At 34.1% G+C, this 16,570-nt stretch overlaps 1 protein-coding gene across 1 annotated transcript in view; it reads left to right on the forward strand.

The window, feature by feature from the left end:
* The window catches only part of Trdn (triadin), a 218,044-nt gene that overhangs the window by 167,944 nt on the left and 33,530 nt on the right, over positions 1-16,570 (forward strand). Inside the window, exons 6-7 of the mRNA XM_035438755.1 lie at positions 3,415-3,576; positions 4,615-4,647. Coding sequence (XP_035294646.1) covers positions 3,415-3,576; positions 4,615-4,647 — 195 coding nt within the window. The remainder of the gene's footprint in view (positions 1-3,414; positions 3,577-4,614; positions 4,648-16,570) is intronic.

Consider the following 16,570-nt stretch of genomic DNA (forward strand, 5'->3'; position numbering starts at 1 on the left):
TATTATAATATGGCTTGGGCATGATATCTGTAAACTATTAATTTTATGGACTGTCTTAAAATGTATGTGTTAGATTTTTAAATAGGCTATCTGCTTGTTTGAAAATCAGAAGTCTCAAGCCAGCAATATTATCTTCATGAAAACAGTCTCACCTGACTGTATTACCCTTAGAGGTGCTAGAGTGTGTTTAATCCTAAAGATAATCACTATTTTCTTAGACATCATTGTTAATTTCTTTCTTTCTTCTTTTTGTTGTTATTTTTTTTTTGAGACAGGGTTTCTTTGTGTAGCTTTGCAGCCTGTCCTGGACATCATCTGTAGATCAGGCTGGCCTCAGATTTACGTAGATCTGCCTGCCTCTTCCTCCCATGTGCTAGGATTAAAGGTGTGCACCACCACTTAGACCTAAGGAGGCATGGTGAGGAAATAGTTTCTAATCATTTCCAAAGCACAACATTTCATTGCAGTATTCTTTAGCCAGAGGGAAGATAGTGCTAAAATATGTTTAATAAAACCAGTACATAGATCTCTACATATGATCTTTTGAATCTCTTAATTGCAATTATAAAATATTCAATTGCAAGTATAAATCAATTTCTTTCCTTTTAACCTCAACATTCAGACCAATATTTTCAGTTCACATAATAGAGCTACAAATGAATGTTACGAACTAAAGTAGAAAGAATGGAGGTACATCCGCAATGAATAATTCAGATAGTCTTCCTGACTCTTGCTTTTTTAAATCTAGGGTTATTGTGCAACCTTTGTGTCTACCATTCCCCCAGAGTAGTAGATCTAGACATTCCTAATGCTGTAACCCTTTAATGCAGTTCCTCATGTTGTGGTGCCCCCTGAACATGTAATCATTTTTGTTGTCACTTTATGGCTGTAATTTTGCTAGTTATGAATCATAATGTAAATATCTGTTATGCAGGATATCTAATATGTGACCCCTGTAAAAGGTCATGACCCACAGGTTGAGAACCACTGCCCTAATGACAACATGAACTTAAAAGTTCCCTCAGGAGTTCTTTTCTATAATTTTCCTTTCTCTCTGTGGGATATGTAAAGTGTATCCTTCTCACATCATTAGCACTGAAAACAAAGCAAACTAAGATTTCAATTCCCTTTCAAGTATCTCTTATATCACTGGCTGTAAAGAATACTGACCACCTCCAAATTTCTCTCAGGACCTGAACATATTCTACTGATACTGTGTGTGGAGAGCCTTTGAGTACATCCTTCAATCCTTCACATTCGTTCATCATCTGTCCTTCCTGTCTTCATTTTTTTTTTGCCCTAACAGTATCACTTGCCACTTGAAAACTCTATTTTTGCCAAGTGATTTCTTGATTTTTAGCACTTCATATTCTCCTGGTCCTTCCTCTTGCCCCAGATTAGATCCTACTGCTCCCCCTGCTCACCATTTCTAGTGTAGCCCTCAGCCTTCTGGATACTTCAGTCTCTTGAGTCTCTTAGTTCAGGGTACTCACTGAACATCATGACTTTGATACCTTCCATCCTTTTGGTGCTTTCAAGTTCCTAATTCAATCAGAAAGTGTCTTTTATAGAAAAGATTGAAGTAACTATACCTAAGCATCACTGTAGGTGTGTAAAAAATCTCAGCCAAATCGCTACTTCATTCTCCCTTCAATCCAGACCAGACAACAAGAAGCCAACAGTATTTCTCTGCAAGCTTCCCCTTCCCAAGTAGATGCCACTGCTACACCTCCAGTTTCACTCACAAGAAACTTTAAAATTACATAAGCAAGATGCATATTTGTTGTAATATTTAGAATGCACCTTTTCATTCTAGGTATCCATTATTTCAATTGATTTGGTTTTTTAAAGCCTAGAATTGTTGTTTCCTCAAATGAAAGGGCAGAAGAAAAAGCATTCACATAGGAGCCACGTGTTGTACCTTTGAAGAACATCCGGAACCTGGTGGTATATTACATGCATGTCTCCCAGTATTGGATGCAGCATGATCACCCACCATTTAAACTATTTTATTTGGCTCTTCCCTGTCTGCCTGTTTGTAGCCTGAGATCATTTTAGCCCTCATCACTAAACCTACTCAAGCCCTCCAGTGACTTCCTGTCTTAATCAGGATGAAAGCCTGATTTTGGAACATTTAACCATTAGATAATACAATACATTGATGTAATTCTGACCTCTTAAATATATCAAAGGGACAAGATTGTTTGAAAAGCAAAACTAGTTTTTAAAATTCAGAAAAAAATGACTCTAAGACTTAATTACATATTAATGAAAGCTCAGGTGTAATTTATGCTGTATTTCTACATTATCATTTCAGGAGATACTAGAAACTACTTTCTGTCTTCAGAGAAATTTTCATGCAATCAGAACAACATTTTATAAATCCCAATATTTTGTTTATTTTTTCTTATTTAAACTCTCACTTTATAAGTTTAAAAAAATCATCCAAAACACAATAATAATATAATTTCTAGGCTTCTGTTTTACCTAATTATATTATCGAAGTTATTAGTAGTTTAAGTTTAAAGAATTTACATTTAAACATTTTAAGATACTACATTTTCAAAATGCTTAAATGTAATGAACTTTGCTCCATTTGACAAAATAACCACCTTGATTATTGTTTTACAAATTATAGCATTTTACAAATTATATGCTCATATATATATATATATATATGTATGTATAATCAATCTTAATTCACCCATAATGCCATAGTGAGTTTAGTCAAAATTTTAGCCATTCTTTGAAGATTTACGTGACCATCTTCTCTATGATACTATGAAGTATTCTGTGGGTCAATGACTATTTCAGTCTTCCTGAACAACTATAACTCAGTTACTTTAAAATTTTTTGATGAAAATATATATAATTTGGGGCTGGAGAGATGGCTTAGCAATTAAGAGCACTGGCTGATTTTTCAGAGGTCCTGAATTCAATTCCCAGCAACCACATGTGGCTCACAACCATCTATAATGACATCTTGTGCCCTCTTCTGGCATGCAGTCATATATGCAGGCAGAGCAATGTATATTTAATAAATAAATCTTTAAAAAAAGAAAATACATATTATTTGATTTTTCCAAATTTTTGCTGCCCTACTCATTCATTTAGTTTATAGTGTTTACTAAGGTAATTTTCTTATTGGTAATTCTGTAATGCTTAGTATTAGATGTTTTAAATTACTTCTCTTGATGTGTGTGTGTGTGTGTGTGTGTGTGTGTGTGTGTGTGTGTGTGTACATATACATATATGTGTGTATCTTATGTGTTTATATACTGTTTTAGTAACAGTGAAGCAGGATATGTTTTCCATTTCTCCACAAAAAAGTAGCCTAGATATATTTCTAAAAAATGTTTTTTCTTAATTTATCTGACAATGACCTAAGTTCTCTTTTGTTTTCATGACTTTTAGCAAGCTCCATTGCCAAGATTGGCTCAGATCCTCTAAAATTCGTAAATGATGCTGTGGAGGAAACAAGTGACTGGATCTATGGCTTCTTTTCTTTGCTGTCAGACATCATCTCATCTGAAGGTGATGAAGAAGATGAGGATGCAGATGAGGACATCGATAAAGGTACCCAGGGCTCAGAGTTGTATCCAACTGCTATGACTGGGAATTGGAAACACTTGACATTTGCTAGCTGAAGGTTTAGTCCAAATGAGCACTTGGGCAGGCTAAACTAAAATGAATACACATCTGAGTATACAAAGCCTCCCAATAAGCTGCCAAATAGAGTAAATTGCACTACATTTGGCTTTAATCTTATAGTTTATCTGCCATTATGGAAAATTTATCAAAATTAAATGCTGCTATTAGACTAGCATTATAGGATGGATTCTTAATATAAATGACTATAAAAAACAATAGATTACCCACTTATATGTTTATTTGAGACAGAGTAGCTATTTTTCAAGTTCACGTCTAAGAGGATTGAATCAAAAATATTAAAACTAACCATGACATATTTTGTACATGTAAGCCATAGTAACAGTCAAATGGCCATAACCAATCTTAATAAAATCCCAATCAAAACATAAATTGTTTGAATCAAATGGAAATATAGAATGGAGGAATACATTTTAAATATTATGCAAGTAAGTAGCTCACATATAATGAACAAAAGTAAATGCAAGAACAAGCTGTTCATAAATTGCCATTTGGAGGGCTTGCAATGAAGAAAGTACAGTGAGCTAGTCTATTAAATGACATTTAAAAGGATGGTTACTCTTACTCATCCAAGATTATCCATTTAGTCTTACCTAACAGGAAAATTCTGACTATTGGAGCCCCTTTTATGACTTTGTCTGATTAATTTCTGTTTTGGCTCTGTGCGAAGTGACAATAAACAGAGAAAATTGAAATTAATATGATGCATGAGCTATAATGTAGTAACCTGGAGGAATGCCACAATTTTATTGAACTCATAAAGTGAAACCATCTTAAGTGGATATATATAAACAAAGCATGCACTTTGAAATTGAGGTAGCAAAGTATCAAAGAATCATGACTATTGAAAACCATCTCTTGCAAAAATAAATAAATAGAAAATATAAGTAAATAACAAATCCCTGCTACCAATTATACTAATTTTCTATTTTTTTCTTGGTTTAGGAGAAATAGAAGAACCTCCTTTGAAAAGAAAAGGTTGGTTTTGTTCCTTTTTCCAGCATTTTCTTATATATATATATATATATATATATATTATATATATATATACATACATATATATATATTTATTTATTTATTTTGAGCATGACTTAGATCCTTATCACTTGCATTGTTACTTAACATGTTTCTTATGTATGGGTTTGTTTAACAACAAGAATGTGCAAAACTCATAATTAGAAAGAGCTGATGAACTCCCCATGAGCTCATCCAAATACTTTCAGTTGCTTTTTTATTGGAGGGCTTTGTTAGTGTATATGTATACCTTTGACTGTATATGACCAATGTAGGTTGAGATTTCTTCAGTGGCAGAGAATTCTGTAACTGTGAAAATGGTCCAGAAATTGATGATGCCCATATTTACTTTTATTATTCTTATGTATTACTTTTATTATTTTTAAACTCAGGTTTACTGAGTTTAAAATTTATGCTCTTTGCTTTTCTTGTTTTACTGTCAATATTTTATATCTCAGGTAATGACACTTCGTAGTATGGAGCATATGATGGGCAAAGTCATATCAGTACATATATATAATATATATATATATATATATATATATATATATATATATTCCCAAAGGTAGAATTTGCCTGGGGTGTGTGGAAGTGATGTAGAGTATTTTCTTGTAGGCAAAGCTAGGGATTTAGTGATTGATTTTAGTTGGGAGCAGCATGCTTCAGGGAAAAATGGTACATCTTTGGAACAAGTACCTCAAAGGAAAAAAGACTTTTCTAATCAAGCATAGGAAACATCCATGGAAATAGTGACAAAAACCAAGACTACCAACCTGAGTACACTTGGTATGAGTGAAACATAGGCCCTGCTGTATTCCACTGTAGTTGTTAAGTTGAAGATGAATATACCCTTTATTTATCTACGCAGTATAAGTTATTCTCCAAAGACCACTATGGGATCTTTGGGTTTGAATGTAATCAATACATCCAGACCAGACTTAGGTGTGAGTGAGCCAGTTGAGCGGGTGGTCAATTCAATACTGGTTGGCAGAAAATTAGAACCTTTGATTTCCACCACGACAAAAAGTACTGAGTTAGTGAGGTTCCAGTGTGGCAAGACCATTCTAAAAAAACTTGTGGTTTTGAATTTCTATGAGGAGAAAGGCTATTATTCTGACCTCAAAAGGCAGGAGGAGAACTGAAAAATTCAAGTCAGAATTCAGTTATCAAGTTCAAGCTTTGAAATTCTAGATTAATATGTAAACTTTGTGATGTCATGAACAGGGTCTTTCCAAGACTGATATTTAATAGCTCTTGACCAGGACATAGACAAACTTCAACCTAATGAGCTGTTGCTTGTAAGAAAATGACAACTCATGTACTTGTCTATTTTAACTGTCCATGGAGAGAGAAAATCAAGTGGAAAAGTTACTCTTACTTATAAATTGAATTACCAAACTTATTATAAAATAACATTCTACCTCTATGTAATAATATTTACTTTTTAGTAAAATGTGTCTTCTTTCTGATTTGACTTTCACATTGTGATTAAAATTAACTTTTTTGAAATTAGCAGCATACTGCATAGATCCACAAAGTTGTTTAAGTAATTTTCCTCCTCCCATCACTGCCTTGATTTCTCAAATCAACAACAAAATTCTACCCAGTAGTTGTTTAGGAGACTTCTCCAAATGTCAGGAAAGGCATTAGTCAGGACAATCTAAGGAATTTATATACCATATTTACTAATATTTTGAATCATTTCATATTTAAAAGTAGAAAGATAATTGACTTTAAATTCAGAAGTCTTTCTTCAGTAGCCTAGAATGATAATCTCCTGATAAGAGCTAATTGATTTCTCCCCATCTAAATTACTCCATTAACATGCTTTCCAACTCACATATATTCACTGTTTATCCATTACTTTACTTAACCCAGACCACAGTGTATTTTGTTTGACTCCCCAGTGTCTTCCCTAGGAATTTATTTTAATCACTTAAAATTGTATTTCTATTTAACTTTATATATCTGTTCTTACCAAAATGAAAAAGAATTCTGTCACCTTGTTATTTGTCAATGAATCTTGCAATTCTAATTTGATGTGGGAATAATGGCCCAGTCAACTACTCTCAAGGTTGCAAAGATTGATTATTAAACAGGCTATTAAAATGGATGAAATTTTTGGATGCTATTTTGTGGTGTGTGTTGCTATGTATAAAGATACCTTAGGTCATTTCATGTATCTTTATGTAACTGATGCATATTCGCATATTCGTTTTCAAGTTTCCAGTTTTTAAAAATTTTGTTCTCTTACAAAAACTCCATAATGAACATCACAATTACTAATTCATGAGAAAATTATTTTTATTATATAACTCTCTAAAAGAATTACCTATGAAAGTAATACATTATACGAAGGTACATTTTCTGTCCCTTGTTTGTCTAGTACTGTCCTGTTGACCAGTCATCTCACACAGGAGTGTGAACTGTGGATGTGTTCACACCCCTTTGCTTTCTAAAGAGCATGAGATTGTAGAGAACTGTACAGGAAATAAGTGCCATGCAAATATTTTCTAAGACTTGTCTCCTTCAAAATATACTAATATTTTGAATATCAGTAGATCAATTTTGCAAGATAAAGAAATATATTTTTGTATATTTCCAATTTTCAAGAACCTCAACCAAAAAGCATTAAAGTTGAGAGCCTCTGGCTCTGTGTAATGTATCTGTTGGGTACATGAGAAGCTTGGTTCATAGACTATTTAGTGTTTGTGAGTCAATGACTTAGTAGAGTCATATGACAGGAGCAATCATGTCTCATTTAGAAGTTTTTTCCTTACTTAGCTGAAAACACCTATGCTTAAAAATGACTTCAAAATTAGAATTTCAAAATTTTTATTTTTCAGTTATCATCTACTTTGAAACAGCCAAAACAGGGAACATTAGTGACGGTAATCATATTCCAGATAAATGGGAAGCTTTTAAGGCAACCAAACTTTAAAACATGTATTGCAGATGAACAGGGGAGAAAAACAAACAAATAAAAACATGTTAAGTAAATTAATGAATGCCACATTTCTTTAATTCCTATAGATTAGTCTTATATTGTTCTAAATGAAATAAAACCTACGTTATTAAACTTTATTATGAAATATTTGGTCTAACTAGGAGGAAATCCCCCTATTAATTCATTTAGTACAATATTGCTCTTGTTTGCTTAGGAATAATGACAAAATAATTATGCATTATTTTGGTAACAACATTATATGTACATATGAATATGTAACTATAATGTTATATGTCCCAACCTTATTATTTATGAATTTATTCTCCTAGAAAAAACAAAATTATATGTTGTCAGCTAGACAAAGTATATGCAAATTTATCATGGTAATTAACAGAATATTTTAACTATTTGTATTACTATTTTCTTATTACCCAAAGTAAAATATCAAGGTTTGACATCCATTAGAGATATATTACAGGAACTCCTACTGTGTGTGTGTGTATGTATGTATGTATGTATTATTATTATTATTATTATTATTATTATTATTATTATTATGTATATATTGAGAAAAGTCTCACTCTGCAGCTCTGGCTGTCTCTAAACTCATAGAGACCTCCCTGCCTCTGCTTCCTAAGTGCTGAGAGTAACATATGCACCACTATGCCCATTTGCTAACTTTCAACATCATACATTGATCTTCAGAAAATAACTGAAAACATGTATCTACAATATATGAAACTAGAACAAGCAAAATAGCAGGCAATAGAATATTGGTTTGCTTTATCTCATTTTTAACATAATGCCTACTATAAATGACATATGTCCACAGACACATGAGCTAATTTAAAAAATATATTGCTTTTAAATTTGAAATTTCATTTTTTAAAATTTGGGATGTGCATTTGTGCGTTGTGTACGTGTGTGTGTGTGTGAGTGTGTACATATGAGTGCATTTGTGTGTGTTTGTGTCTGTGTGTGCATATCTTCAGAGGCCAAAAGGGTTTTTTTATCTCCTGGAGATGGAATAACTAGTGGCCATGGAATGCCTGGCATAGGTGCTGGGTACTGAAGTAGATTCTTGTGTAAAAGCAGTTAATAATCACTAACTGCTGATAAATCTCTCAAGCTGCTTATGACCTAATTAAAGTCCCATTAATCTCACAAACAAAAGGTATTTGATATAATGTTATTTTAATGGAAAATTGTGAAGATTTATAGTATATTCTTATATCTAGAATTTAATACAAGATGGCATGATAATTTATGAAAAAAATATAAAATTGTTATTATACAAAATTTCTTATAAAATTTATGATGTAAGGCCGGTTGTGGTGGTGCACACCTTTAATCCCAGCACTCAGGAGGCCAAGGAGGTGGATGTCTGTGAGTTTGAGGCCAGCCTGGTCTACAGAGAGAGTTCCAGTGAAGGCTCCAAAGCAATACAGAGAAACCCTGTCTGGAAAAACAAACAAACAAAACAATTATGATGTACTTTTAAAAAATTCCAAGAATAAAACTATATTGCCATTGAATAAAACTTATTTTCTGTATAGAATGAAAGCATAATTGTAAAAAAAACATTTTTTCCAAATGTTAAGAGATTTTAAAATTACATTGTAATATTTAACTTTTGGAGGCCATCAACTAAATTTTAAAGGTAACACAGTATTTTATTTTATTTCATTTACATTTTAATTTTTGGAAATATTTGAGAAAAGTTCCCATTTTTCTCAGGCTATCATTCAACTCACTGTGTAGTTGAGGATGTCCTCATCACGACCTCCATGAGGTTTAGATTGTAGTAGGCATGTGCCAACACCTTCTTCTAACTGCAGTTTTATCTTAAATGTCAACAATGATGATAATCTTTAAGTTACAGCACATAGTTTTTTAAGTTTATAAAGAATTTGGATAGTGTCTTATAAATATGGGAAGCAATGCTGTTTTCTAATATTTTTAAATGTCTAAAAATCTGAAAGGAAAGCAAAAAAAAGAAGATGACCACAGAAGGTATATGGGTATTTAGCTTCCTGAATGACCCTAGATTTCTGAAAGGGAGAAAAATCACGGAGGCCTCCTACTGGACCACTCTGTTCTATCTTCCTGTACACAGTCATTATCACAGAGCACTGACATCCTTTCTGTGATTAAGCTAGTCATCAAATTTAAGTTTAAATATTGGGTTTTTTCCAGGTGTTTTTAATATTCCAGGCGATGTGCTAGGTGGAATACACCATTTGTGTGCTTGCTTCCAATATCTTCAAAACTTGATGTGGGAAATTTCTTAGAATTTTCAAAGGCTACAATGAAATTTTTGTTTATTGTGACAAATAGACAAGTATGCCTTAAAAATAACTAGATCAATAAAACACAGTATATCTATTGACAAGCACTTTGCTGTTATAATTTCACCAAAAGACCAAAAGAGATTGATGAATAAATGGGCAAAATAGTTCATAACTGCGATGATGCATTTACAACATTACATGGTTGACATTGGTGAGGTGAAGGATTTATCTTATTGGTCTATTTTGAACAACTAAACCTTAAAACTTCAATTATTCAGAAATTCTCTAAGTCCTAGTTAAAATGATGCCCAGTGATACTGATACTGTCAGGTGAGAGGAGGCAGAGGAGGAAGAGGAACCAGCCATCAGATGTCATAGGCCTCTTAGTTATTCCCCATATTTTTCAAAGCGACTTGTTGACTTAGAGCTAACGTAGAATTTTTCCATTCCAATATTTAAAGTGTTACTGACTAGATTAGGTAAACAGTCACAAAATATAATTCCTTATCAAGTCTATTTTTAAATTTTGTATTAACACTTCTAAGTACAATATAATGGAAACATTTATCTCCATTTTTCAGTTCATTCTTACTAAACCTTTGTCTATAATAAGTCTGTCCATAAGAGTGATCATTATACCATTTATGTCCTTTCAAATATGTAATTTTAGAAGATAATGATAGTCTTTTAACAAGAAGTTATGTTTTGTAACGCCTTTTCCTGACATATAGCTTTAAAGTTGAGAAAGGATAATTGTAGTCTTTCAGAGCTAAGCACATTCAGAGTTCTGGAGAGGAAAAGTTGGTTTTCGCTTTTAGGAGCACAGTGACCTTATAGATTACACACTTATCTTTTGCATTCAAAGAAAGCACCAGCAGCCCTCAAAATTATGGATAATTTCCCTGCTTCCTGTATTGTTTATTTTTCTCACTACTGTAACCAAATACCTGATGAGAATCAGCTCAAGAAAGGAAGGATTTATTTTGATTAAAATTGAAAGTGACACAGTCCATCAGCAGGAAAGGCATAATGGCAGTAGTGTGAGGTGGCTGGTCACATTGCATCAACAGTGAGGGATCGATAATAAAGAGACCTTTATGTTTACAGGAATAAGTTACATTTTCTTTAGAGTTGTGAATTGTCTTATGGCCCCTCAGATTGAACAGAGCTAACCAATAAGGTAAAACTTAACTCCTTTCCAGTGTGTTTTTCTTACTTTTTGATATCCACAATGGTTCTTTTCAGTCAGAGTGTATAAGGAGGATCCAGAAAACACCAACACCATAAATAATCTTGGTATTATTGTTAAATTATCTAAAAGGCTCTATCACAAGGTTGCTAGTAAGACAGATGAGTTAATATGTCAGAACTTTTATTGTGTCCATCTTTATTGGATGATTTTGAGTTTATAATAGATTGAACATTAAGTGTCAAAAATCTGATGAACCAGAAAAGGAGATAGCATAGGAAGATAACTGACTACATATGATAAAATCATAGTCTCAGAATATTATACTAGCTGTGTGCCTTAGTAACATTATGAAATAGATACTTCTAAATCAAAGCTCACTGTGTAAGTGCTACATGTTGTTCCTCAGACTGTGTCTAGAACATAATTCAGTATTTGCTTCCATTTTTCTCAACACTGATGAGATCTCTAACCACAGGAGGACAAAGCTGAGAAAACCAATGGCAGGTTGTAAATGGAAGAGGAAAAGAGGCTAAGAAATTTGAGGCAAGAGAAACAGTGATGAGTACCAGAGTTACTTTTCCACGTACTTGCAGATGTAATGAACTGTGAGTGTCAGAAATGAGGAGTGTGTTAATTATTTTGTGGGAGACAAATCTAATTCCAATTCAAACTGACTTGAATGAAAAAAATCTTCTTTGTATCAAAAGGTGGAGCCTGCAAATTGTGAAGCTGAAAGTAGCTTCTAGATTGGTTTGGGACATGTTTTTGGACTAAGTCAATCTGTTTTGCTAAATAACAGTGTCTCCATGCTTAGTGTACTTAATGGTCAGACAGGCTTGTCTTCAGCTGCAATTGTGGGCATCAGAAAGTTGTGATCCAGACCATTTTACCTAGTAAGAAGCTTCCATGGACTCTCATTGATCTGGACTCAGTAACACACTCTTGTGGATCTGATCAGTTGGCAAAAACAAGACAAGATAACAATACTGAAAGAGATGCAATACATATTCTGTGGAAGCCTGGGATCACCTTTGGAAATAGAGGACAAATGACAGGGTAACATTGGCTGAACCACCTGTAGGGACATATGGCTCTTGAGAGCCACAGTTATCCACACATTTGCTAATTATCTCAGATGTCATCCTACATTGGATTTATGACATCAAAATCCCTAGGCATAATTTTAAACAGACTCCCTAGGGAGGGGAGAAGAACAGATAGAGACAGGGAATTAGAAACAACTGATAAAAATGGTTTTCATTGGTTACCAAGATGCCCTAAAAATGACTACGTTTATACTTATAGAGAACAACTTGAATCCCTTAGGTGTTTTCTTTTAAATGTGCATATTGAATAACATACGAATTATATATCTTGATAAATATACTTTTAAAATGTGATATAAATAACTATATATATATATGTATATATATATATACATATATATATATATATATATACTTCTCTCTTCAATAAAAGAATTAAAAAATCTCTCAGCATGTTTCTGAGTCCTCCGTAGGGTAAAAACCACGGCAGTCTAACTGGGTAATTCTTTAGACAGATCTTATATATCTTGAAGCCAATGATGGAAAGCACTGAGGATAAGTGGTTTATTTATATATAGTAAGAACTGTATATAAACTTACTGAGGGAAGAAAAACCAAAATGAATGAATAACATAGAAGTTACATTAATATGGATGTCACATTGGCCAAGTCCACTGGAATTAATGATAGTAAATCTGCTTCGATTGAACATTCCAAAAGTTTAAGTATGATTGAGATAAACTGCATTGAAAAGAACTAGGAGGTGTTTCAATTAGATCATCTGTGTACTTCACATGCTATAGTTAAGTTGTGTGACCCCAGTGATTCTCAGTTCTCAGACCCATGAAACGAAGGTGTTCAATAGTCAGTTCCAGTTCCATTGTAGTGATGATGCTTTCTGACTCTGACAGAATCATTATGTCATATATTAATGTCTTTATCAATAATTTCATCTTGAAAAAATCCTTGCACTGCAAAGTATGGTCCATGACCAGAAATTTGAGCATCATCTAGAAGCTGTGGAGAAATCTGAATATAGCTAGGCTAAATGACTGGGAATCTGAATTTCAAAAGGATCCCCAGACAGTTCCTAGGCACCATAAGGTTTGTAAAACATTGATCTGGACAATACTTCCCACTGTTGACAGTGGTTCTGAAGTCTCCTGTGAACTTATCTAAATTGTAGATTCCCCTCGTTTCCACACTGTGGGAAACCGAACTGATTCAATTTAGGCTGTAGTTCAAGGATGTGTTTTAAAATCTTCCCAGATGATTCTCTTTTTTTTTCTCCTCTTTTTTTTATTTGAATAAGAAACAAGATTGTTTTACATGTCAATCCAGGTTCCCACTCCCTCCTCTCCTCCCCTACAACCCCCCCCAAATAAAACCCTACTTATCACATATCCTTTCTGCTCCCCATGAAGGGTGAGGCCTTCCATAGGGGGGTCATCAGAGTCTATCATAACCTTTGGGATTGGGCCTAGGCCCACCCCATGTGTCCTAGCACAGGGAGTATCCCTGTATGTGGATTGATCTCCCAAAGCACACAACTCTTCTAGGGACAAGTACTGTAGATGTCCAGGGTCTCCTCACTGAAACCCACATTCCTGGGGTCTGGATCAGTCCCATGCTGGTATCCCAGCTATCAGTCTGGGGACCAAGAGCTCCCCATTGTTCAAGTCTGCTGTTTCTGTGGGTTTCACTAGCCTGGTCTGGACCCCTTTGCTCATCACTTGTCCTTCTCTGCAACTGGATTCTAGTTCAGTTCAGTGATTAGTTGTGGATGTCTGCTTCTACTTCTACCAGCTGCTGGATGAAGGCTATAGGATGGCATATAAGTATGTCTTCAATCTCATTATCAGGGGAGGGCATTTAAGGTAGCGCCTCCTCTTTTGCTTAGATTGTTAGTTGGTGTCATCTTTGTAGATTTCCAGCCCTTTCCTTAGTTCTCTGTAAATCTAAAATGTCTCCCTCTATTCTGGTATATCCTTTCTTGTTTTCTTCTATTCTTCCCCCAGCTCAACTTTCTGCTCCCTCATGACCTCAGCATCCTTCCTCCTCTTCCCTTCTCATTCTCATAGCTCCCTCCCCCCTCCTTCCTTGCTCCCAATTTGCTCAGGAGATCTTGGCCCTTTCCCTTTCTCCAGGGGACTATGTATGCCTCTCTTAGGGTCCTCCTTGTTTACTAGCTTCTCTGGCAATGTGGATTGTAGGCTGGTATTCCTTTACTCTATGTCTAAAACATATGAGTGAGTACATACCACGTTTGTCTTTTTGTGATTGGGTTACCTCACTCAGAATGGTTTCTTCTAGTTCCATCCATTTTCCTGCAAATTTCAAGATTCCATTGTTTTTTCTGCTGAGTAGTACTACATTTTGTAAATGTACAACATTTTCTCTATCCATTCTTCAGTTGAGGGGCATATAGGTTGCTTCCAGTTTTGGCTATTACAAATAGTGCTCCTATGAACAACGTTGAACAAATGTCCTTGTTGTATGAATGTGCATCTTTTGTATATGCCCAAGAGTGGAATTGCTGGATCTGTGATAGATTGATTAATTGATTCCCATTTTCCTGAGGAGTCACCACACTGATTTCCAAAGTGGATGTACAAGTTGGCACTTCCACCAGCAGTGGAGGAGTGTTCCCCTTTCTCCACATGCTCTCCAGCATAAACTATAATTGGTGTTTTTGATTTTAGCCATTCTAAGAGGAGTAAGATGGTATATCAGAGTTGTTTTGATTTGCATTTCCCTCATGGCTAAGGATTTTGAATACTTTCTTATGTGGCTTTCAGCCATTTTAGATTCCTCTATTGAGAATTGTCTAATAAGTTCTGTACTCCACTTTTTAATTGGATTATTTGGTGTTTTGGAGACTCTCTTCTCTGAGATCAACAATTGATAAATGGGACCTCCTGAAACTGAGTAGCTTCTGTAAGTCTAAGGACACAGTCAGTAAGACAAAACAGCATATTCACCAACTCCACATCTGACAGAGGGCTGATCTCCAAAATATACAGCCATCTGGTATAGGGTATCATCAATTTTATGAAGCACATACACTAACCCAGCCAGAACCTCATCCATATCTCTCAACTTCATCAGTGTCTATCTAATAAAAGGTATTATTTTTAATCACTTCCATCTTTCAGGCTTGTTGCATGTGGGGAATGGTATTGCGTTTTATGCATGGAGAAGATAAATCCTACAGTGGAAAAACACATTAACCTCAGATTATAGATTTGATGAGGAAAAAATGTGATTAGGTGGACAACTTTTCATTATAGTTAATTTGCAATTGTGCATAAAAACCATTAGTATAGGATGGTGAGACAATCGTTGTTCCTGAAAAAAGGTTAAAGATGAAAAAAAATAAGTAAAAAATAACCAAACAAGACCCAAACTATTTTACCTTCATACATTTGAATATCTGTGAAGATAATTTTCTTGGATATCTGCTTACCACTTACTAGTATCTGCCTCCTTAATTACAAATGATGGTGATTTAAGGGTGAGATAAGATCCTTGTATGCTCTTCATTATTGATATACTTTCCTGAAAAGTAATTCTTGATACATTTGAAAATGTATCACAAAATAAATGCCAGTCCATAATTTGTTATATTTGTTATAAATATTGAGATTTCAGAAAAGTAGTTCCTCTTAGAATTAGCTAATTGGTGTTAAGTAGATAACTAGATTTGCTTAGTAATTTATCAAAACTAATTCTTCCTGTCCTAGTAAAAATTGGGCAAGTCTTACCAATGAATAAGTAGGTTAATAGTAAAAAGAGAGAAAGTTTAAGAAAGTACTTATATCTGATCTAATTCTTCAGAGATACCACGAAAACAACTATAAAAACATTCTTTGAAATTTTCTATCTTCAAAATTTAATAAATTTTTGTCACCTTGACTTAAGTTAGTTGCTTTGTTCACATAGATTATCCTTACAAGTTTTGAGTCTGTGATTTAGGAAATCTTGAATTGTTATCATTTTGATAAGAATAGTCTGTCAATGTGTTAGATAAAGAGTTCATATTTTAATGGCCACATAAGACTCAGGCAAGAGCCAGGCAGTGGTGGCATGCACCTTTAATCTCAGGAAGCAGAGGCAGAAAGATCTATGTGAATTCCAGGCCAGCCTGTTCTACAGAGCAAGTGACAGGACAGGCTTCCAGAAATACACAGAGAAACCCTGTCTTGAAACACCCCTCCTAAAAAAAAGTACTCAGACTAAATTAAAACATAGGACCCCAAATAGGTAAAAGTAATACATAATAAGCTATATATGTGTGAAACATGAGAAAACAACTCAGAAAATGAACTATAAATATGATAGTTTTTATGAATTATTTAGTACAATCTAATTCAGGTTCTGTTTATTGTTGACCTTATCATTTTTGGTACCC

Source organism: Cricetulus griseus, chromosome 2 (genome assembly GCF_003668045.3).
Source record: "Cricetulus griseus strain 17A/GY chromosome 2, alternate assembly CriGri-PICRH-1.0, whole genome shotgun sequence".
Classification (NCBI taxonomy): domain Eukaryota; kingdom Metazoa; phylum Chordata; class Mammalia; order Rodentia; family Cricetidae; genus Cricetulus; species Cricetulus griseus.